Source organism: Euprymna scolopes, chromosome 17 (assembly GCF_053919585.1).
Source record: "Euprymna scolopes isolate OS-2025 chromosome 17, ASM5391958v1, whole genome shotgun sequence".
NCBI classification, from domain to species: domain Eukaryota; kingdom Metazoa; phylum Mollusca; class Cephalopoda; order Sepiida; family Sepiolidae; genus Euprymna; species Euprymna scolopes.
In genome coordinates, this window is record NC_136498.1 from 15,646,995 (window position 1) to 15,673,679 (window position 26,685).

The 26,685-nt window shown below is 33.2% G+C and overlaps 1 protein-coding gene across 3 annotated transcripts in view; it reads right to left on the bottom strand.

Moving 5' to 3' along the window:
* LOC145296687 (leucine-rich repeat-containing protein 34-like) overlaps positions 1–26,685 on the bottom strand; it is a 272,980-nt gene that overhangs the window by 40,518 nt on the left and 205,777 nt on the right. The window contains exons 1-4 of one of the 3 annotated variants that reach the window (XM_080142643.1): positions 24,705–24,841; positions 10,197–10,326; positions 2,597–2,705; positions 529–724 (exon numbers count right to left, since the gene is read on the bottom strand). In XM_080142643.1, coding sequence (XP_079998769.1) covers positions 529–724; positions 2,597–2,705; positions 10,197–10,263 — 372 coding nt within the window. In that variant the 5' untranslated portion in view covers positions 10,264–10,326; positions 24,705–24,841. Of the gene's footprint in view, positions 1–528; positions 725–2,596; positions 2,706–10,196; positions 10,329–24,704; positions 24,842–26,685 lie in introns of those variants that run through there. The other 2 variants (XM_080142644.1, XM_080142645.1) reach the window with 2 other exon arrangements.

Here is a 26,685-nt window from a genome sequence, read left to right on the forward strand (position 1 = left end):
ATAGACTTCGTAGCCTTGTAGGAGATGTCCTTTTTCTCTTCCCTGCAACCTCTATCTCACAGAAGAGATGTTGCAAGCTTGTCTCTGATGTTATTTTCATGGAAAGTGTTCGACTGAGCTTCAGTCTATGGTCCCCCCGTGCCAAACTTTCACAAGAAACACTCGTCTAGCTGAAAACACTATCAATAATTCCCCCCTCTCTTTATCTGTGCCTAAACCTAAACGTAGATTCCATGAACAAAGCTTCTTTCTTAGAACTGCACGCCTGTGGAATTGTCTTCCGTTTTCCTGCTGACTACAATATGGTTGTCTTCAAGTCTAATGTAAATAAGTTCTTGATGAGCCGTTCCATGTAAGTTAACAAATTTACCGAATTTTCATTACTAATGGTCACTATATTGTCCAATTTCTTCTGTACACTCTTTAACCCTTATCCTCGAGTGGCCTCTTGGCCTTGATAATGTGGTGATGCCTGTGTAAAAAAAAAAAAAAATGTTAACCATTCTGTACTTTTCTTTTTCTTTTTACCTTTAGATATTGGGCAATAGCCATGGCTGCTTCGTTTCCCAAATTGTTATAGCTAAGATTTATCACGACAAAGGCTGACTTATTCTTGAGAACTTGGCATAAAACAACAACATCCATGTCGGAAAGACGCTCGGACGTGAGGAATCTATTGTTGCCGGCAAGGTACAGGCCACTGCCATTCACATCCCTTGGTTTCCTGTAATTGAGAAAAAAAAATGGAGTCAACTGGCGCTTTTATCAATTAGGAAAATTAGTTAGGTTTTAGAAAAAGAAGGACAGAATTAAAAATTAGTGAAAAACCAGCATAAAATTAGAAATATATTTTTTTTTACTAAAATCACTCCAGACAAGACAGGAAGCCACCTGATGTAACAAATTAAAACAAATATTAATTCAAGATGAAAAAACTAGCCAAGTGTTTGATACACAAATTCTGACCCAGAAAACAGCAATTCTTTCTCCTTTGTCAGAAACATCGCTCATGGAATATGAGGACTAAAGGACAAAATAAAGAAAAAAGTATACAAAAAAGACACAGGTTGCAAATATAAACAATTTTCTTTTCTTCTTTCGGTGTATCTAGCACCAAACGGAATTTCCATGAACAGAGGTTCTTTCTAAAGATTTCCCATCTGCTGGTTAGTAATGGCACAAGTTCTATCGTGGCACAATAATAAAGAGCCCTTTTTGGGGAAGTCCCAGCTTCCCACTTTTGGGAGCTTTATACCTGGCTTTCCTTGTCCTTTTGAGGAGACAGGTAAAATAAAATTAAAACACAGTGTTATGAAAAACATGGCAACTTCAGGACCTATTGTCAATCAGAGTTGATTTACCTAGATTTGATCAATTGTTTATAAAATCGGATGCCCCCAAAGGTCAAAGGTCATTGAGCCTGTCATTTGAAATATATTGAACTGAAAATGCTGTTAGTGACTGTATTTTTTTCATGTTCATTTCTTGTTGATAAGTAGTAATGTCTCTCTATCTATCTATCTTTCTCTTTCTCTCTTTCCTTCTTCGTCACGAGAGAAAGAGACAATGTTATAAGTGCAATACTGTTGGTGGCAGATGCATTTTAACCAACTCAACTTTCGAGTTCTTAAAATGCTTCTTCACTTATTAAAATAAAAGAATTGTATTTTCATAAAATGCATTTCATACAGCCTGCACTTTTCAGCTGAATACTCTGCCACTAATAATATAGCCGACGTCATCTCAACCCCTTAATGAAGGTGACGTTTTAATGTCTATGGATCTATCGTGTTGAACAACCAGGGAGCTTACTGCCATGCCAGGATGTTACAGCCATTCCAAAAACTTTCCCACGGTGTGGACTAAGCAAGTTACAGTCCCCGGAAAACGACAGAACACAGCATACTTCATTCACATGGAAGACAGTCATTCTTTGGTTACTCAAAAAATTGGTTTTCTTATCTAAAAATAAAAGTAATTGATCAATTTATGTGATTTTTGGAATATGATATTTTCGTTTCATTGAGTATGTACATCATAAATCTTTTTCTGTATTTTTGTTTTAAATATGGGGTTATTCAGGAAAAGAACCAAAATAATAATAATTTGTAAAAATTAGTTTTTAATAAAAAAGTATACAGCATTGCTTTTTTTTTTTTTTTAAATTTTCAAATTATGACCTTCCTAAGTAATGCTTTCAAAAAATTTCCATTCAATATTCATGTCAATCACACAAACACAATGCATTTGACTTCGATAGACCTGTCAATAAAATCAGACATACAGTTTTTCTCCTCAAGGGGCCACCCCTTCACCTGAACCTAGAAAGACCAGCAAAATTAAAAGCAAAACAAAATAACAAAGTCTTCTTTGATGAGGTTGGATACTGCCAAATACCTCAGAAAAAAATAAATAAATAAAAGTGATTTTTCATGAATTAAAAAATTTAACAGTATTACTTGGTTTTCTAAAATTTTAAAATCTATACTTTTTCCACATCTGAGTCACAATCCATCTCCATCGAATGAATGATAAAATTTGTAAAGGGGGGGGCATATGTCTGCCAAATAAGAAGTAAATAGAAAAAAAAACTGACCATCGTATTTCTTTGTTGAGCATGCAGATAATGTAGGGAGGCGGTTTTTTGTCAGTGTGAGTTTTATAAATTTCTATGTATTTCTTTGACATCTCAGACATTTCTCTATCTGGGGAAACAAAAAGAAAGAAAATTTTTTAAAAAAACATAAAATAATTAAATTTCAACTAGCTGGTATAATTTACATCGGATAAAAGATTAAAATCGTGAAAAATTTTATCTTTTTTTCTCATCAGTATCTCATACATTCCGACCAAAAGATCTTTTTTAGATTATAACCGTCCCTTAAAATACAATTGTTTGTTCACCATCATTTGGAATATATATTGTTTTATCTTTTTATAATGGATTTTTCTTGTCCATAAATGTTGTTTATATTTTCCAAGTTGATAGCATAAATAGATTAGGCAAGTGTATTCGTTGTCAGTTAGTGAGAGGGGAATCTTTCACCGTACCTTCCTCTAAACATGCCAAATGGACTTTTATAGGTACAATACTTAATATATATTTTTTTTTAATGGAGAGTAGACAATGCATTGTGGATGCATTATCGGCAGCTTCCGGTACTCTTGCTTCTCTTTATTTGTTCCTCAGTCCTCATTTTTAATGAGTGATTTTTCTGACAAAGGGAGAAAAAGCTGTATTCTAGGTTGGCAGTATTTTGCGTGAACAGCCGCCACAGATGTCGGAAATTTTCTGTTTCTATGTCTATCGTTGTAGCCATGTCACTAGTAAGTTTATCTGGGCTGACGTTAACCGCTTGATAGTCAGGGACCCGAACCTCGGATTAACCACTAAGGAGACTGTCCTATCAGCAGGTACAAAGTACTGGGGCTGCTGTATTGCCATTTGGTGAATAGATTCTGGACCATGCAGTAGCTTCTGGTGGGGCCTCTCGATGCCATATTAGTGGGTAATTGTTACAGCTTTACCTTTTCATGTGCTACAAAAAAAATATTTCTTCATTTCTATTTCTCTCTTACTTTCCCCCTCTGCCCTGCTTCAAGCAAGTCTGTCGACCTAGTCAACAAATCACAAAACTCCATCATGAAAAGTTTCAAGAAAACATACACGATTAAACCCGGATCTCCAACTTCTAACATAGACCCCCACTACCATATCTCCTTCTCGAACATCAAGAGTCTACATTCTAACCTTCCAGAGGTTGAAACCCAATTACAAGAGACTAAACCAGACATATTATTTCTAAGCAATACTCGCATTGGACAGACGATTTCCCTAGATGAGTTCGTAATTAAAGGATACTCTAATTTAACTTCCAAATCTGACCTCCAAGATCGCCATGGGCATGGAATGTGTACCTATATAAAAGATGGCTTGCCATGTGGTAGGGACATCTCCAGAGAAGATCCTAACTTACCCTATATGTGCTTCCGGGTTGCACTTGCTCAAACTACTGCATTTATATTTGCTCTCTATCGCCTCCACAACAGCGGAGTTACTATCTTTAAAAGCATGTCTGAGAAAATTGACCATGTCCTATCTGCTTATCCTTCAGATAATATTCATGTCTGTGGAGACTTCAATGTTCACAATGTGGAATGGTTAACTCACTCAAGCAAGACTGATGATGAGTGGAGGTTCTGTCATGATTTCTCCATTGCTTATGACCTCACTCAGATTGTTCATGAACCCACCCGTGTGCTCGATACTGACGGCCAGTATGCAAGTCTCCTAGACCTTTTTCTCACAACTTGCCCTGAACTGTGTTCAGCTTCCGTTCTGTCTCCACTTGGATCTTTCGACCACTCTGTTGTATCAGTTAAGATAAAAATGAAATGTAATAAGTCCCCAGATGTACCTCTCCATCGTACAGTATATCGATATTCTATGGCTGTACATTTATATCAGATCTACATTTAAAACGGATGCATCCTTTATAGACCTGATGGAATGGTTAATTGTAGGTATAGACCGTTTCATACCCTCAAAAAAATTCCAGCAAACCCTAACAACCAGCCATGGTTCTCTCCAGAATGTACTGCTGCCACTGCGCACAGAAATCACTTTTTCCATTGCTTCCAACGTAATAGATGTACTGAGAATAAAGCTGCTTTCAGGATTGCCAGCAACCATTGTAAAAAAGTAATAAAGAACGCAAGAGAGTTGTATACTCAGTCCGTCAAGTCCAAAGTAGCTGAGCAGCGGCTTGGTTCCCACCAGTTTTGGCAAATAGCAAACAGAATCCTGAACAGAAGCATAAATGGATCTGAGATAATCTCGTCAGCATCAGACAAAGCCAAACTCTTTGCCAAGAACTTTGCAGCTAATTCTACCCTTTGCAACCAAGGCTGCCAACCTCCAATATTTCCTCCTGTATCAAAAAACATGCTATGTGATATATAAATATCTGTACATGATGTTGCCAAGCTAATCAAAAACCTTGATTCCAGTAAAGCAACCGGCCCTGACGGTATTCCAATTATAGTACTCAAAAGACTCATAAGAGTAGTGGTTGATGGACAGAAATCAGAAGCTCTCAGTATACAATGCTAGAGTCCCTCAGGGGTCCATCCTGGGCCCAACTCTCTTCCTGATCTATATTAATGATCTTCCAAATCACATCCTTACATCATTCGTAGACATCTATGCTGATGACACTACTATCTATGGTAGCACATCTGAAACCGTAAATGACAAAGTACTCTTTGATCCTCTCTCCTCTGATCTTGAGCAAGTGGTACAATGGGGAAAGGGGTGGCTTGTTACTTTCAATGCATCTAAAAACCAAGCTTTTATCTTTACATCATCAACGCTCTGATCCCCATCTGGCATCAATTGAAATGAATGGCTCTCATCTTGGGGAGGCCTCATGTTTTGACAAGCTTCTGGGTTCGACCTTTACTCCTACTCTTAAATGGAACTCATACATTAAATCCGTTGCCAAAGCCGCTGGAAAAATGGTGGGATCCTTCTATCAATCAAGTAGATATCTCACTGTTGATGCAATTCTCTATCTATATAAGAGCCAGGTACGTCCAAGGATAGAGTACTGTTGCCACATCTGGTCAAGAGCTGCTAGAAGGGACTTATCCTGCCTTGATAGAGTTCAAAATAGACTTCATTGCCTCATAGAGGATGTCCTTTTCTCTTCCCTGCAACCTCTTTCTCATAGAAGAGATGTTGCGAATTTGTCTCTGCTTTATCTTTATTTTCATGGGAAGTGCTCGTCTGAGCTCTAATCTATGGTCCCCATCGCCAGACTTTAACAAGAAACACCCGTTTAGCAGAAAACACTATCACTAATTTCCCCCACTCTTTATCTGTGCCTAAACCTAAACGTAGATTCCATGAAAAAGGCTTCTTTCTTAGAACTGCATGCCTGTGGAATGATCTTCTGTTTTCCTGCTTTCCAGCTAACTAGAATATGGTTGTCTTCAAGTCTAACGTAAACAAGTTTTTGATGAACCATTCCATATAAGTTAACAAATTTACCGATTTTCCATTATTAATGATGACTATATTGTCCAATTTCTACTGTACACTCTTTAACCCTTATCCTCGAGTGGCCTCTTGGCCTTGATAAGTGGTGATGCCTATGCAAAAAAAAAAAAAAGTATTTGAAAGATAGTCTTTGAAATTCTTTTTAATGAATTCGGTTACTCCTTTAATTTTACTGGAATGATGGAAATCTTCCTAAGATTCCAGTTTCTTTTCATGTTGTACATAAGACATTGGTATGTCATCATCTTTTTTCTCTGAGCTCTGTTTGACCCAGCATCTTTGGCAGCCATTATAATCCTCTCTTGATCATAGTCGAGCAATCTTCTTTTTAGCGAGTGTATAGAGCTCTCCTTATCTGTATAGTCCTGGGTGAATTGTTTGTTTTTTTTTGTTTTTTTTATTACATTTTCACCCCAAACAAGGCGCATTGCCACTTTGGTGTAGGGGCCTACTATCAGGAGCAGCAACTACTGGGGCACTATGTTGGGATTTGGGCAGCAAGATGTCGGTTCACGTTACACTTGAACTTCTGCATGTCAGTACAGTTAGGGAAGCAAGATCCTGGAATGGAATTCCAGAGTCTAGCGGTTCTGGGGAAGAAACTACTGGAGTAGAAAGATCTTTTACATCTAGGGATCTCTACTGTGTGGGGGTGGGATTTAGCTGCCTGTTAGGGTTTGTCGAGGGTGTCTACGTCGTGGGGGCACAAGTGTCTGCAGTTTGTTAGAGCATTCACCATTAAAATACTTGTAGAACAGGCAGAGGGATGCAACCTTTCGTCGATGGGACAGAGGCTGAAGCTTAGATGCCAGTTCAGGGCCTATCAGATTGGCGACTCTTTTTTGAACCTTGTCTAGGAGCGAGAGACTAGTAGAAGATGCACCAGCCCAAATGTGACAACAATACACCATACATGGGCGAATGGTGGCCTTATAGAGGTACAGGATACTTTTGGGTGTCAGTAGTTTTCTAGCACGGTAGAGAGAGCCTACTTTTTTCGCAGCGGCCCTGGCAATGTTTTCAATATAATTGTTCCAACTCATATTTCCTGTGAACGTTAGGCCAAGCAGTTTGAAAGATGTACCCTCAGACAGGGAGTCACTGGCCATTGCTATTGGTGGCAGAGAAGGTTTCTTGTAATTATTGAAGGAAACCAGTTTAGTCTTGGCAGCATTGAATGTGACCATCCATTTATGTCCCCATTCCACTACAGATTGGAGGTCATCCTCTAGTGTTTTTTCCATTTCTTTAGATATGTGTTCATTTGTTTTCCTGTCATGCCTGTTATAGAGTGTAGTGTCATCAGCATATATACCCATCTCAGAGGCAGTTTTGTCGGGGAGGTCATTAATAAATATTATTAATTCATCTAGAAAATACTTGACACGTTATTGGTTGATCCATTCTTCCATTTTATTTTATTTTATTTTTTATTTATTTATTTTTTTTTTTTGCAAAAGAAGGTTTATTTTTGGCGACTCTTTGGGGCTATTTCAATAGAAAGCTTATTTTGTCTTTCTATCTTATTTGTAAGACATTCTTGTCCAAAATGTTTGAGAAGTTTTGTGATGAAGGTTGATCTGCTGGCTCTTATTTCTTGATGTTGATATACTACCATGGGATTGGGATTCTGAGAGATCATCAGATATTGCCTGGTGCTTACAATAGTGAGAAATGACCAGAACTGTGTCAGGTCTTTCTTATTTGAATTATTTGGGTTATTCAGACAACTGTTTTCATCTTGAGTGTTATTCTCGTAACGTTTTCATCTTGAGTGTTATTCTCGTAACGTTTTCATCTTGAGTGTTATTCTCGTAACGTTTTCATCTTGAGTGTTATTCTCGTAACGTTTTCATCTTGAGTGTTATTCTCGTAACGTTTTCATCTTGAGTGTTATTCTCGTAACGTTTTGGCTAATTTAACCTCTGACCTTCTTCACATGTATCTTGTCAAACTTTCTATTGAACTCGGGTATCTGTATGAAATATCAAACAGAACTCTTTATTTAATCCATGGGGGTAGCATACTCTTGTTCCATCAGTCATGAATCTTAAATTCGCAAAGTCACCATTCGCTCATGCATGGAGTATTGTTGTCACATCTAAGTTGGTGCATCACCCACTAGTCTCTCTCTCTCTCTCTCTCTCTCTCTCTCTCTCTCTCTCTCTCTCTCTCTCTCTTTGACAGAGTCTAAAAATAGAGGTTCCACACTGTCTACCAAGCTCCAGTCTCTGTCCCATCGCCACAATCTTGCATCTTTGTGCTTGTTTTACAAGTACTTTAATAATGTCTCTCATTCTTAGACAGGATTTCAAAAAGGAGTCTCCAACCTAATAGGTCCCACACTATCAACCAAGCTCCAACCTCTGTCGCATCATCATAATGTTGCATCCCTGAACCTGTTTTACAAGTACTTTAATGAAATGTGATCTGATGAATTCATAGCACTTGTGCCCCCTCTGCGTAAATACCTACAACTAACCCAACAAGCAGCACATATATATATATATATATATATATATATATATATATATATATATATATATATATATGGCATAATCACATTGGCACACTGGTTCCCATCAGATCACCGAAGTTAAGCAACATTGAGTCTGGTCATTACTAAAATGAGTGACCAATTTGGGAATTTCAGGTGCTGTATGTAGGAGGACGTCAATATCTCTCTGCAAGAGTTGCAAAACCCTAACGTCGTCATCTTCCCTAATAGGGATATACATGCGACTGGGGACCACAGGGAACTTTCTCCTTTGGAGGAAGCTGGTTAAACCCAAATAAGGTTAGTGTTAGTTTAACACACACTCACACATACACACACACAACAAGCAACAAAATTCTACCCCTTCCCTGTAGAGTTCCTTAAATGCTGAAAAGTTTTTTACTCTAATAGTTTTTTCCCCTTCAACTGCTAGTCTTTAGGCCTGTTTCTTGATTACCTGACTGTAGTAACCTGCACAAATTTAAATGCAATTATGTGTAAAGAGTTCTCTTGTATTTTTTTTGGGGGGGGGGAATAGATCCAACAGAAAGTGTTTCAATCAGATAATAGATCGATCACAACACACAGGAATGTAAGCTTACCCGAGAGAAAATAGTTCAGCAACATGTAATTGCTACATGGTTAATTATCCTTCTCATCCTAAGAAGTGGACCATGGGTGGTAATGGGTTAATAAAATTATGTAACCACTTCTTGTGTGTCTGCATTTTTGCCTCTATGTGACTTGGATATTTTATTTCATTTTTTATTTTTATACTCTTGTTCACCCCAAGCAAAGCATATTGCCACTTGAATGTACAGGGTCTATGCTTACAGAGGCACTATGTAGAAAATTGAGCTGCTGGATCTCATAGCACATTTATATATGCACGTAAGCAATAACGTTGATACGAACGGTGGTCTGAAATGTTTAAAAAGTTGTTACAAACCTGCCTTGTGCAGAGTGCTTTTGAAGTTGAGAGAGAACAGCAGAGAGTTGAGTTTTTGGACTAAGGAATTTTGGCAGCAGTGTGTCAAATCTAACAATTGAGATTTGATTAATTTAACCACACGAACTCAACCAGTAACGCCAATACAAATTCAAACAATAATATTGACACGGACTCGACTAGTAACACCAGTATGAACTTGAATGAAACATTGACATGAACTTAACCAGTAATGTGAATATGAACTCAAATAATAATGTCAACAGGGACTAAGAGCAATCTATGAAGACACTGGTGAATGACTCGAGTGTTGTCTTTATATCGGTTCTGGGCAAAGAATGGGAGACGTTATTCTATAGTTCATTATTGAATTTCATTCAAAAAACGAATGTCAGCTTTCCTCTGTTTCTGTATAGACCAAGGGGCAGATCACTCACCGGTACTTCCTTTAGAAAAGGCCACTTAGTCCTGGGTACTATTTCAACACAGAAATAGATAACTCTTTCACTTACACAATAACCAACCCGCATTTTATATATAATTTAAATAAATTCTCTATCCTATAAAATTAAGTAAATCTTTTAAAATAATTTTGCTCAAATATAATATTGTATTGATAAAAGATTTTTACAATAAATGAAAGAAAAACAATTCACTCATCGGTTAATATAAAGATTTGAAAAACGTACCTTGTTCATTAAATGAACTAGTTTTTGTAGCGTCATGACTTTCCATTTTAGGTCCTTGATTTTCCATTTTAGGCCCTCCTTCTTCTTATTTTCTTTTCACAATGAAGTTATATTGTTAAGTTGTAATTTTCTGATGGAAAAATAAATTTAAAAAGAAGTTTTCACTTATGTATACTATCTTAAAAAGAAAAAAGATTTCCGGTTTGTGTACAACAATTTACACGATAACTTGCATGAAAAAAAAAACATATCAAAGTCAGACTTACTTTTATCACTGAACTATAACATGTTCGCTTGTTTTTATTTGTTTTTTATTTTTGTTTGTTTGTTTTTTAAGGTAAAATCATGAATACAAGGAAGATCAAAAGGATGACCATCAAAGAGATGGCCCGACCAGAAAAGGGTGAAACTTGCATACTGCTACTGACAGCTGAAAGACTCGCCCAAGACGATGATAAGTAGCAGAATTTTGTTTTCAATCATGTGGCGAAGCTCTCTGGAATATGCGCATAAGTCAAGTAACTAAAACGAACATTACTTTTGTTGAACTCTGCTTGCTTTTCTAAAATACATAAACATGGACAAAAGTAAATAAACACCGGACAAAAACAAAATCCATACATTTGTATTATTTGAATTGTTCTAACTACTGTTCTAATCTTGAGTATTATTTTCACAACACTTTAGTTGATGTATCCTCCAACCTTCTTCAGATGTATCAGAACCTTTTTTTTATTTAGGGGGGCGGGGCGTTCCTCATTCTGTCAGTCATGGCCAGGTAGAAGGTGTAAGTAATTCACAATTATATTCTAAGCATAACCCACACTACTACCCCCATGGATTAAATAAAGGGTTTTGCTCGAAACTTCGTACAGGTACCCGAGTTTGACAAAAAAAAAGATTGGAAGTTACATCGATCGAAACGTTGTGTGAATAATACCGAAGATGAGAATAGTAGTTTAATGATTAAAATGATGGAAATTATCAATCCTCATCTCAAAAATTCATGAACATAATTCATGTTTGTTTAACGTTTCTACTTCCTTTGTTGACGGCCAACACTCAGAGCCATACAAAGCAATTATAAAGCTTGAAATATCAATATTATCCATTAACTGACATTTTTTCATGTTACATATATAAATATCTCTATGCTTTATCAACATTTAAGTGTGATACGATACATATATCTATGCTTTATCAACCTTTAAGTGATACGATACATATATCTATGCTTTATCAACATTTAAGTGTGATACGATACATATATCTATGCTTTATCAACATTTAAGTGTGATACGATAAATATATCTATGCTTTATCAACATTTAAGTGTGATATGATACATATATCTATGCTTTATCAATATTTAAGTGATATGATACATATATCTATGCTTTATTAACATTTAAGTGTGATATGATACATATATCTATGCTTTATCAACATTTAAGTGATATGATACATATATCTATGCTTTATTAACATTTAAGTGTGATATGATACATATATCTATGCTTTATCAACATTTAAGTGATATGATACATATATCTATGCTTTATTAACATTTAAGTGTGATATGATACATATATCTATGCTTTATCAACATTTAAGTGATACGATACATATATCTATGCTTTATCAACATTTAAGTGTGATATGATACATATATCTATGCTTTATGAACATTTAAGTGATATGATACATATATCTATGCTTTATCAACATTTAAGTGATATGATACATATATCTATGCTTTATCAACATTTAAGTGTGATATGATACATATATTTATGCTTTATCAACATTTAAGTGTGATATGATACATATATCTATGCTTTATCAACATTTAAGTGTGATACAATACATATATCTATGCTTTATCAACATTTAAGTGTGATAAGATAAATATATCTATGCTTTATCAACATTTAAGTGTAATACGATACATATATCTATGCTTTATCAACATTTAAGTGTGATACGATACATATATCTATGCTTTATCAACATTTAAGTGTGATATGATGCATATATATATATGCTTTATAAACATTTAAGTGTGATACGATACATATATCTATGCTTTATCAACATTTAAGTGTGATATGATACATATATCTATGCTTTATCAACATTTAAGTGTGATACAATACATATATCTATGCTTTATCAACATTTAAGTGTGATATGATACATATATCTATGCTTTATTAACATTTAAGTGATACGATACATATATCTATGCTTTATCAACATTTAAGTGTGATATGATACATATATCTATGCTTTATCAACATTTAAGTGATATGATGCATATATCTATGCTTTATCAACATTTAAGTGTGATACAATACATATATCTATGCTTTATCAACATTTAAGTGTGGTATGATACATATATCTATGCTTTATCAACATTTAAGTGTGATACGATACATATATCTATGCTTTATCAACATTTAAGTGTGATACAATACATATATCTATGCTTTATCAACATTTAAGTGTGATATGATACATATATCTATGCTTTATTAACATTTAAGTGATATGATGCATATATCTATGCTTTATCAACATTTAAGTGTGATACAATACATATATCTATGCTTTATCAACATTTAAGTGTGATATGATACATATATCTATGCTTTATCAACATTTAAGTGATATGATACATATATCTATGCTTTATCAACATTTAAGTGATATGATGCATATATCTATGCTTTATCAACATTTAAGTGATATGATACATATATCTATGCTTTATCAACATTTAAGTGATATGATACATATATCTATGCTTTATCAACATTTAAGTGTGATACAATACATATATCTATGCTTTATCAACATTTAAGTGTTATGATACATATATCTATGCTTTATCAACATTTAAGTGTGATATGATACATATATCTATGCTTTATCAACATTTAAGTGATATGATACATATATCTATGCTTTATCAACATTTAAGTGTGATATGATACATATATCTATGCTTTATCAACATTTAAGTGATATGATACATATATCTATGCTTTATCAACATTTAAGTGTGATACGATACATATATCTATGCTTTATCAACATTTAAGTGATATGATACATATATCTATGCTTTATCAACATTTAAGTGATATGATACATATATCTATGCTTTATTAACATTTAAGTGATATGATACATATATCTATGCTTTATCAACATTTAAGTGATATGATACATATATCTATGCTTTATCAACATTTAAGTGATATGATACATATATCTATGCTTTATCAACCTTTAAGTGTGATATGATACATATATCTATGCTTTATCAACATTTAAGTGATATGATGCATATATCTATGCTTTATCAACATTTAAGTGTGATACAATACATATATCTATGCTTTATCAACATTTAAGTGTTATGATACATATATCTATGCTTTATCAACATTTAAGTGTGATATGATACATATATCTATGCTTTATCAACATTTAAGTGATATGATACATATATCTATGCTTTATTAACATTTAAGTGATATGATACATATATCTATGCTTTATCAACATTTAAGTGATATGATACATATATCTATGCTTTATCAACATTTAAGTGATATGATACATATATCTATGCTTTATTAACATTTAAGTGATATGATACATATATCTATGCTTTATCAACATTTAAGTGATACGATACATATATCTATGCTTTATCAACATTTAAGTGTGATATGATACATATATCTATGCTTTATCAACATTTAAGTGATATGATACATATATCTATGCTTTATCAACATTTAAGTGATATGATACATATATCTATGCTTTATCAACATTTAAGTGTGATATGATACATATATCTATGCTTTAATCACATTTAAGTGATACGATACATATATCTATGCTTTATCAACATTTAAGTGATATGATACATATATCTATGCTTTATTAACATTTAAGTGATACGATGCATATATCTATGCTTTATCAACATTTAAGTGATATGATACATATATCTATGCTTTATCAACATTTAAGTGTGATATGATACATATATCTATGCTTTATTAACATTTAAGTGATATGATACATATATCTATGCTTTATCAACATTTAAGTGATATGATACATATATCTATGCTTTATTAACATTTAAGTGATATGATACATATATCTATGCTTTATCAACATTTAAGTGATATGATACATATATCTATGCTTTATCAACATTTAAGTGATATGATACATATATCTATGCTTTATTAACATTTAAGTGATATGATACATATATCTATGCTTTATCAACATTTAAGTGTGATATGATACATATATCTATGCTTTATCAACATTTAAGTGATATGATACATATATCTATGCTTTATTAACATTTAAGTGATATGATACATATATCTATGCTTTATCAACATTTAAGTGATACGATACATATATCTATGCTTTATCAACATTTAAGTGTGATATGATACATATATCTATGCTTTATTAACATTTAAGTGATACGATACATATATCTATGCTTTATCAACATTTAAGTGTGATATGATACATATATCTATGCTTTATTAACATTTAAGTGATACGATACATATATCTATGCTTTATCAACATTTAAGTGATATGATACATATATCTATGCTTTATCAACATTTAAGTGTGATATGATACATATATCTATGCTTTATCAACATTTAAGTGATACAATACATATATCTATGCTTTATCAACATATAAGTGTGATATACGAGCCAAAGAACCATAAGAATTTTGTGTTTCAGACAAACCATGTTATAAGTTAATCTAAAGGTGGTCAAATTGCTGCAAACCTCAGGATTCCACTGTTTACTGTTAACGGAGTGATTGACTAATTTGTCAACAAGGGGAGATAATCAATATTATTTTGCATATCTCATCAGTACCAGGTAACAGTAGTCTTAATTATTAATGATAATGAAAGTGTCTATTTACTTCTTTTACGATTGTGTAGGTTACTTTTTCAACATTTGTTCTATTATATAAAACACTGGCTGTCCTCACCCGACGTAGCCCGGGAGTTAAATCAATGTTGTTTTAATAACACATGAGGAATATCAAAATAATTTAAAGTCTGAACAAATGAAGCATGCATGGTCCCCCATGAGTGCTAAGTGAACGAGGCATAAAAAACATGACTAAGTTCAGCATTTGTCTCCCCCCCCCCCGCCAATTTAGCCCCAAAAGTCCCCAGGGGGCGTCAAATCCTTGTGAAAATGAACAAATGGTGCAGTTTTAGGTCTTAACATATGTAAATTTGAGTTCTACACCATGCAAAAAAAAGAAATGACTAAGTCCATTATTTGCCCCCTCCCCCATTTAGCCCAAAAAGTCCCCAAGGCCTTAACACCATGCAAAACTGCTAAATAGACATACACAGAAAATTTGGGACAAATATGGTAAAATAGACCCAAAAATGGAGTGTTTTTACTAGCCCTAACCCTAAAGACACCTCTAGGAGGGCAACCAGAATTTTCCCGGAAAATCCGTTGTTACTTTTTTTATTCATATCATGTTTAATGTTTGTGCAAAATTTCAAAAAATTCCAAGGCATAGTTATTGAGAAAAGTGCGGATGGATGAACAGATAAACGGATGAAGGGACAAGGGTGAATTTAAATTTTAAAATTTCACTAAGTAATTTATTAAAATGACTGGCTGATTTATTTTCTAGGAGATTGAAATGCATTCTAGTGGATTTAGTTTAATCAGTAAAGCAAATTTTGTAAATAAATTATTGTTTCTAACTAGGATATATATTTCATGAAGCACTTTTATTAAAATGGCTGACTTGTTTTCTAAAAATACGAAATATATTTTTAAAAGTTTTAATGGCTCCTCCTCTGACCAAGGATGGAAAAGATACTACACTTTGCCTGAAAAGTAATAGGAGTATAATATTTTTTTAATGGAAATCACTCCAGACAAAGTATAAAGCCACTTGCTGTAAAGAACATAAAATAACAATAGAAGAGTATTACAAAGACAGGAGATGCCTATTGTCCTTAGTCTTGAAAAGCCTAAGGTTATAGGTAGGAGGAAAACAGTCAGCAGAAAGAGAGTTCCACAAGCCAGTAGCTTATAAAAAAAGCTACTGGAATAGGAAATTGTATTACAATGAATTATCAAAATAACGAATTGGTGAAAACCACTAGACCAATGAGTCAAACAAGCTGGAACAAAGGAAGCAGGGAATAGATCAGACGATTCTGAAGAATACATGCCATAAAAGTATTTATAGAAAAGACTGAGACTAGCAACATCATGTATGTGAGAGAAAGAGTGTATACAAAGAAGAAGAAAAAGTGGGGCCAATCAAATTACATATACGTTTTAGCACTTTATCAAAAGTCTTCAAATGGGATAGAGATTCACCAGCCCAAATATGATAAAAGCACTCTATACATGGTCTGATAATAGATTTGTAGAGATAAACATTGCACTTACTTTTGGCAGCCAAATGGTAGTTATGTAACTGTTGCATGTCAAATAGTAAAATATCCAAGAATCACGAAAACCAATGCGGTAGAAAAATAATAATGAATGAAAATATGTATTGATAAGAAGAACAGAAAACAGTTGATATGTTTTCAAAGCAAAACAATGTATTTTAGTATAAATTGAAAAGTGCTGAGTCATTTTACCAGAAATGACATCATTTCTCTTTAACTTAACTCGCTATTTTGTTTAGTCTATAAATATAAAAGTGAAAATGTATGTATGTATGTATGTATGTGTGTTCACTTTTTCTGTATGTCTACAAAAGGCTTTTTTTCAGAGAAGCAGTCGCTCGCCTAACAACTTTTTAAAACTTTTTATATCACATGTAAATCGTAATATCTCACAGTTGTCAATGGACCTCGCCTGTCTATTTAATTTGCTCAACTTCGGGAAGATAAATATTCAACAATTTATCGCTCGACGCATGTGGATTAAGCCTTTTCCTATAATTAATTCTGGCGGCATTTTCCGGTTTCCCCCTACCCCCGCGTTCCGCAGTAAATGAAATGCTACTCCGCAGTCAACAGTTGACCTCATTAAGTCATTGAAACGTGCACCTGCCAAATCTAAGTAATTAAATAAATTCAAACGGATTTCTGTTGGTATGTCGCGGTGGTGCAATGGTTAACGTCACACGGTTTTTTTTTTCACACTTTAATTTACAATTTTGCCTCAATGGTTCCGGTTCGATCCTCATACTTACCTACCAAAACATTTTTTTTATTTTAACCCCCCCCCCCCCCGGAGTTTTGATTTACCCAAAACCACACACACCTCCAAACACCCGAGCAACGCCGGGTACCCCTCGCTAGTATTAGTTAAAATATGATATCCGTACTCTGTTTAGTAAGCCCAACTATGACAAAAGCACTCCATCCATGGTCTGATAGTATATTTGTAGAGATAACCACCGCATTTACTTTTGACCACCTCCTAACTCTTGCATCATTTTTTTTTGTCCTTTAATCCTCACATTTCATGAGTGATGTTTCTGACAAAGGGGAAAGAATTGTTATTTTCTGAGTCAGAATCTATCCTTCTAACACTTACCGTTGGCTCTTTTTTTTTTTTACCTTTAAGTAGTATTTTTAGCTCCTTATATCAAGTGGCTTCATGCTTAGTCTGGAGCGATTTCCATAAAAAAAGATGGAAAATTGTCTCAGGTGTGAGAAAGTGTTCAGAATGCCATAGACAAAACTGATATTACAAGAAGCAGAAAGAGCAATGGATCTAATATCATAATATCTTATATCCATGACAAATGACCTGAGAATTCTTCCTTCAAACTCCTCGGCCTAACATTCACAGGCAATATGAACTGGAACAAATACAATGAGGACATTGTGAAAGCTGCTGCAAAGAAGGTGGGAGCCCTCTATTGTGCTAGAAGACTATTCACACCTGAGAGTATCCTGTACCTTTAAAAGACCACCAATCGCCCATCCATGAAGTATTGTTGCCAAATCTGAGCTGGTGCATCTACTGCTAGCCTCTACCTTTTGGATAGGATCATAAAAAGAGTCTTCAATCTAATAGGTCCTACTTTTTCAACAAAGCTCCAAACCCTGTCCCATCGCTACAATGTTGCATCTCTATGTCTGTTTTACAAGGATTTTAATCGAATGTGCTCTGAGAAACTCATTGCACTTGTGCCTCTTCGATGTACAAACCTGCTTAGCAACAAAATCTAACCCCCTTCACTGTTGAGGTCCCTAAATGCCGGAAAGCTTTCTACTCTAATAGTTTCTTCCCTCGAATAGCTAGACTTTGGAATTCCCTCCCTGCTACCTGCTTCCTTTGATATGCAAAAGTTTAAAGGTAATGTAAACCAACATCTTGTCAATTTTTCCTAGGCATGGTCCCAAATAGTAACCCCTTACGTCCAAGTATGTCTTGCTTGGGATGAACGTGAGTAAAAAATATATATATATGAACTCCAAGAAAGATTTAATGAAAAAAAAAGACCAAAATTTTTATTTGTTTCTAAACAAACTGACTCAATATGAAACAAACGTTCCGTTGTATTTTTGTACTATTCAGACTAGTGCTCTCAGCTTCAATGTTATTCTAACAACTTTTCGGCTGATGTAACCTTCAACCTTCTTCAGGTTCATCCTGTATAACTCATGAATCTGTATGAGTTTTCAAATGCAAGGACCTCTGGTTAAATATTAATCTATTATACAAAAGGCAAATGTCTTCTTCTCCTATTATATATGTTAGTGTGTATGTATGTATGTATGTATGTATGTATGTATGTATGCAATCATCATCATCATGTATGTATGTATGTATGTATGTGTGTGGGGTTGTATGTCTTGCTACAACTTTTGAAATCCAAAGCAGAGAAGAATGATTCCAGTATTGTCTTAAAGGGCGGAGACTCGGATGCATAATATGTGAAATTTAGAACAACATATTCTTATTTCTACTTTAACGACCGCAGAATTTGATGAGGGTGGGGTGGGGGGGTCACGTTAAATCGTCTCTTTCTAAATGATTTTAATGGGTTAAGACACTGACTGAGAAATATTTGTTTTTGTATTCCTGTTCGCCCCCCCCCCTAACGGTGACGTTTCATGTTTTTTTTAACATACTTTTTAAAATGTTTATTACAATAAGCTTTTGCATTTAAACAAGTTTAAAGATTTTTTTTATTTTTGTTTTGTACTTTGTATTATTTATTTGGCTCAAAATAAATAATTAGAGAGAGTTTTTTTTATTGGCAGTTGATTTAGTTGAGGGTTGATTTAAAGATCTGATTACTATTAAATGCATGAATATTATTTACATAAATCACAAATATTTTTTTTATAGTAACCACTTAAAACTGTTTTTCCTCACTCACAAGCCCTATATTCCGAATTTATAGCAGTGGGCCGACATCAGTGCATTTATCTTTCTAACTGATATAAATTATTGCACAGTAAAAATGATTAAATTAAAACAAAAATCATTTAACAAGTGTAGTCAAATGCAATTTCGTTTTCTTTTTTATATGACTCAGGCAATGCCGGGTAGCCTTGCTAGTCTATTATATAAGGGCAAATATTTGGTTGTATGTCCAATTAAAACTTGAAAAATACACTAAAACCACCCATAAAGTTTGTATTATTTTAATTGGCATAATAATATAACTTCGGATATATAATATCTAAAATCAAAAATAAGATTCATTATTTGGGGAGTCAAATGGCCATTTATCTCATTTAATATTATCAAGACATACATCTTTTAATGTTATCATGTAAAGAAAAATAACTCGGTTATTTTTTTCACAGTTATTTCCCTTTTGCTGACTAGCGCTGTCTGCATGTGCATGTCAAAATAGAGGAATGGGTTGAGCAAAGACGAAAGAAGGAAAGGGTGGAATGAGAAGAGAGAGGGATAGAAATTCTGTTACACTCTTGCTCCGGGCAATGCCCGGTATCCCTGCTAGTCAGTTATAAGTGACAGTGTTCTCAAGATTGAAGGTTCAATCCTCAGTACAGGCGATAAATACAATTATGAATTACTTAAGACTTCTATTTGGTCATGGCTGATTGAAAGAAAAGTAAGTTATCTCCATGGATTAAATAAAGGGTTCCCTGCAGAATTCAGTACAGATTCCCGAGTTTGACAAGATGGTCCTGTTAAAAATCAACGTTTATCCACTTGATAAGATGCAATTTTGTAAAAAGATTCTCGATTATTCTAGCATATTTATGCATTTCAATTGTGGTTTTCTTCATATTACATGTGTAATACTAACTAGATTTTAACTCGAAATGGTTCCTCATTTAATTATATTTGATAATATTAACAAAAATATTTAATACTAGCAGGCCGCCCGGCTTTGCCCCGTCGCAAAATATGTATAAATATTATATTTTAATTCATACAGAAACTGAGACATATGCATGCAAGTATTATGTTTTTTCTAAACAGTTCACTTCTTGAGGTAAAAAAAAAAAAATGAAAAAATACTCAAGGTGAGATCGAAACCAAAGCCAAAAGACAGTGAGTAAAGTATGATAACCAATAGGCCGGTGACATACGATCTTTACAAAGTGTTTTCAAACCTACTTATTCTCAACATAAAGAAGCTGTTATGTTTCATGGTCACATAGGCGCATTCGTGAAACGGTTGAGTGTTTGAAAAATTTATTTTTTAATTCTAGCAGCCATCAAGCAGTGCAAGGAGGCAGGGGGGTCGGCCCTGCTTTTGTCTTTAAGTAGAATGCTTATATTTCTTGACCTCGTGTGACTGGTATCATCATCATCATCATCATCATCATCATAAACTATCCCAGCAGTCACTCCTCTTGCATTGTCAGAGGTGGGACAGTGAGAGAGGAAGGGCTTTTGCCTGTTTTCCTCAAATTTCGCCAGTCTCTGAGAAGGATGTGATTTGACTGTAACTTCATCAAGAAAAAAGTTTTTGACGTTAAATATTATGTTCTGTATTTTTATCCTTTAGGGAAAAATGTTAATTTCATTTCCAGTTAAAAAACAATAAGGTTTTACTAGCTGGGAAACTATTTGTCTCAAAGTACTAACAGAAGAACTGTTTGGGTTTTGAGATATTTTTCTGTAAGAAACAGAAATTAAATTTGCCGGCCAGTGAAACAAGACAGGCAGTTTTATTGGCATGCGGGTTATTAAAGAAAAAGAACATCTTGGGAGACATTTCTACCGAAATTCCCTTCTCATCAGAATATTTTTATTTTAAAAGAAAATGAAAACAAACATTAGAAGCAGAAGGTTCTAGAAGATTGTGAGAGTGCCTCTCAAGAAAAGTGACTAAGATAAAAAAGGAAAAAAGATTTTTAAAGACCTCTTTTCGCATGTCACTTTTCTTTCAAGCTTTACAAATCAAGTAAGAATAATTTTGTATGATTATTTACAAAGGAACACTATATACTTTCCCATTTTTTGTCACTATTGCTTGGACGATAAATCTAACTTTGTCGTTCCATTTGATAGAATTAATTCCAGAATTAATCTCTCAATTAGAGACCCCCTTTTTGTATGTTCTATTATTTTATTTTTATGATTGGTACTGAGGTTAATTGTTAACCCATGCTTTGGGAAATAAAAACGATTCAGCATTTTATTTCTTTCAATAAAACTTGACTAAATTAATATACTTTTCGGGTCTGGTTTTGCATTTGCTCCTTTTTTTATATTTTGCCTCCCTTTTGTTTATTGTTGCTGTGTCTTGATACACGAGGTTTTGCTTAAATTCTCGAGCATTTTGTTTTATTTTTTCCTTTCCCCATTTAAAAAAAAAAAAAAAAAAAAAAAAAAAAAACGTGTTTTGGTGACAAAATACTGTTAGAAATTCGCTCAACATATGTTACCGTACATAACTTGACATATATTCGGTGGTTTTTTAATAGTATTTTGTCTAGTTTATTATTTATAACACCTTTTCCCAAATTTACCGTGTTAAAGAGAGAGTCGGACGCCATTTTGAATTTTCCAATACATCAGTAAACAATGTACGTTTTTCAAGCTGAATAAACATGTTATATTGAATAAAAACACAAAAAAAAATATATCCAATTTGGTAGAAAAGTAACTTATCTTGCCTTTCATAACATTTATTTGTTATATATTTGTTTTTTGACAACTTTTTTGAATCTATGTGTACAGTAATACAAACCCAAAAATATATAAATAGAATTTGATGAAAACGATCGTAAAACACAGTAGAGTTCAACAAGGAGGTAATTTAAACAAAGATGGCGGCAATTTTTCACCTGCTAACACGGTTAAAGTTTTTTTTTTAATAATTCAGTCATATTCGGGTAATTTCGACTGCATAATTTGGCAGCTACTATTATAACTTATTAGAACTGACGGCGCTTGTACAGTTTAATCACGACATTAAAAAATGAAAATATCGAAAAAAGGTTATATTGTACGTATCCGTTTTGGAATGAAGATCTCCGAAAAAAATTTCATTTAATTTGATCGAGTCTTTTTTTTTTTTTTTTACAGCGGAAAAACACGTGTTTATGAGAGCGCGTTGAAGTCAGACATTGTGAAATTTGCTGAAGTTGAACAACATGCCACGGGGAGATAACTCAATGTAAAGTGCCAACACTCCCTCCCCATCTTTAATTCTAGCTTTTCTTCCTAAAAATCGAACCTTTTGCTCGGTATCATAACAAATTGTTTTTTTTTTCGCTGTAAAAAAAAAAAACTACTTTATGAAATTAAGTGAAATATTTTTTTGGAGAACTTCGTTTCATAACGGATACGTGAAATATAACCTTTTTTTCGATATTTTCATTTTTTAATGTCTTGACTAAACTGTACAAGTACCAATAAATCTAGCAAAAATCAACTAATGGTCAGATTTTCGTGAAATTTTCGATACTTATCCATTTTAGAATGAAATTACGGTATTTGTACAGTTTAGTCAAGACATTAAAAAGTGAAAATATCGAAAAAAAAAAAAAAAAGTTTAAATTGTACGTATCTGTTATGGAATGAAGTTCTCCGAAAAAAAATTTCACTTAATTTCATCAAGTAGTTTTTTTTTTTTTTTTTTTTTTTTTTACAACGAGAAAACCGAGCAAAAGGTTCGATTTTTAGGAAGAAAAGCTAGTTATTAAAGATGGGGAGGGAGTGTCGGCGCTTTACATGGAGTAATCTCCCTTGTCGTTTCTAAAATTTAAACTAAAATTTAAAACAAATCCAAGATGTCTGCCTTCAACGTGCTCTCATAAAAACGTGTTTTCCGCTGTAAAAATAAAAAAAAATACTCGATCAAATTAAGTTAAATTTTTTTTTCGGAGATCTTCATGTCAAAACGGATACGTACAATATAGCGTGTTTTCGATATTTTCATTTGTTTTATGTCTTGATTAAACTGTACGACGAGTACCGATTTATTAAACACGGGTATGTTTTCACGTTCGGAATGTCTACTATATGGGAACGTTATTTTAAAGCGCCAATTATGTAAACACGATTTTCGTCTCGCAATTTCATTATTTTTATGCGATGAAAAAAATCTTTTTTAATTATTACTGGTTTATTTTGCCCTTCTTTTAAATGGTACAAAAGTTATATTGATAATATTAATTTATAATAAAGTTACATCGTGTTACATATTGGGTGGGGTAATTCTGTGGTGACTTTTGGTAGTGCCTACTATTCGATGAATGTTCGTAATTTTTGGATATATTACTATTTTCGACATAGCAATTAAGTGCGTGATATTGTTTTTACTTAAAATGAAATATTTTTTAATGGCTCTGTCGACTCTAGCTTAACAAGCATCGATTTTTTTTTCAATAAAAAATGTGTATCAATGCTATGTTTTGTAATGTAAAAAATAAATTATAGAATCAGTGTTTATTAAAAATGAAATTGAAATAAATTAAAATTGAACATCATAATACCTATGAATAACTTTGTACTCAATTAATTTTCGTAATTTTCATAATAATTGGGTATTCAATAAAAAAAAAAAGTATTGTCGAATAAAATTAATTTAAAAATACAATTTAATCCGCAAAAATCAAAAAACAAATTGATATTTGCAACGAAAAAAAAAATATTTTTTAAAATAATAATGATTAATTAATTAATTAATTCCGCTTAAATAAGACGACAAATTAATATGGTGGATTAATTTGCCTTGTCACCGCTTGCTTCGCTTGGCAAATTAGAAAGAAAAAAAAACTAGACAATAAAATTGGGAAGTTATTTGGGGGAGCTAAACCGCTTTAATGCGACTGACCTTTTAAACGAACATTAGTTGGAAATTGTTAAAAAAAAAAATTTTATGAAATAGAATAAAACTGTTTATTTCACTAAAACGAGGGAAAAAGTATGTTTTCTTTTAAAAGTCACTGGATGATGTCATAGCAAAATCACAAAATAAATAAGTTTTTAAATAACCCAAAACACATTTCACGTAATAAGGTAAAATAATTGGATGTATTACCTTTAAATGAATACAGAGGGAAATATATATATCAAATAAATGAATTTTTTTACAACATTTATAAAAGAATATGAGAAGCCGAATAGGTCGTTTACGAAGGTTTCTATGGTAACTGTTAGAGTTATGTCCCATTGTTTAAAACACGTGCTTAGCAACTATGTTTGTGCGGGAGAACTAACAAAAAAAGGTTTACCTTCCATTTAAAAAGTACCCCCCCTCCCTCTCTCTCTCATATATATATATATATATATATATATATATATATATATATATATATATATATATATATATATATATATACTAGCAATCGGTGCCCGGCGTTGCCCAGGTGTTTTGAAGTGTATGCTGAGGAAAAAGAAACGGTCAATGTTTTTAAACTTTGACCCCTATTATGACCTCTTAACATTTATTGTTTAGGGATCAAGTAAAGTTAATAAGTTAGATCCATGTCCACGGAATCTATATATAAAATATCACGTGTTCAGACCTTAAATTGTAGGAGGAGTTTGGTAGAGTTCTCAAAGGTCTAATTGTTGAATATTAATCGCCAAATTTCTGTCAAAAACCTATCACATCGATTTTCCCAAATCTCAGTACCCTGTATATCAAATTTCGAATCTGTAGGCTAAAAATTGACAGTTTTAGCGCAGGGAAATGCACACAGACGCACAGACACACACAGATACTATCACTTATACATATATATAAACATAAACATCATATATATAAGGATAATAGTACGCCATATATATAACAAAAGACCATTATTTACTGAAGTGAAAGGAAAATCCGGGGGAACTTTACCCAAAAATAAATCTATATTTTTTGTGTGTATTGATAGTCTGGTACTTATACAGTTTAGTGACGACATTAAAAAATGGAAATATTGAAAAAAAATTTTTATTGTACGTAACTGTTATAGACTGAAGTTCTCCGAAAAAAAATGTCACTTCATTTGATCAAGTAGTTTTTTTTTTACAGCGAAAAACAATGATTTATCACGGCTACGTCAACGTGGCCATTTTGGAAATGTTATTGCAGGCCCAGGAATTCCCCAAGGGCAGGTAACTGCCGTACATAGCAGAATACCTCCATTTTAGGCCAATCTAGCCCTTTTTCCCCCCCACCAGAATGAGATTTTTTTTTTTTTTGCGAAGACAGATGCCATTTTTGGGGTGTTTTTTTTTTTTTCTAATTTGTAACAGAAGTAAATAAACGAAGTTTCGAAGTTATCCATGCGTGTCCAACTGAGCATGTTTCGAAAATAATCTCGTATAAAAATTCTTCAAATCTTTGCATTCTTCAATTTCTTTGCATATTCAATAGTATTCTTATTTAAAAAAAAAAAACGCAAAAAAATTGCAGATTTAAAAAAAAAAAAAGAAAAAAAACGTAAAAAAATTGCAGATGTGTTGTGCGCATCTCAATATGGCGAGAAAAAAAAAGGCTAGATTGCGAAATTTGGCCTAAAATGGAGGTATTCTGCTAGGTACATTTCCAAAATGGCCACGTTGACGTCGTCGTGATAAATAATTGTTTTTCGCTGTAAGAAAAAAAACTACTTGATCAAATGAAGTGAAATTTTTTTTTTCGGAGAACTTCAGTCTATAACAGTTACGTACAATAAAATTTTTTTTCAATATTTCCATTTTTTAATGTCGTCACTAAACTGTATAAGTATCGATAGTCTTATCAACACCCCTTTTTTCTATTTATTTAAAAAGAAAATACAACTTTATACAAATTCCCTATTAGTTTCTTTTTCGGTTCTCTTATACGATGATCATCTTTATTTAACTATTACGTGTAATTATATTCATACAGATATTCTATATGATTTATATTTGCGTAATATTTGCGTAGAAATGAAGAAAATCAAATTTACTGTGTATTTATCGTGTTGCCATAACAACGTGACGTAGCCAAGGACGGTAGTGGACGTGAGTGTGTGTGCGTGTGTGCGCGTGTTTTCGTGCTGTAA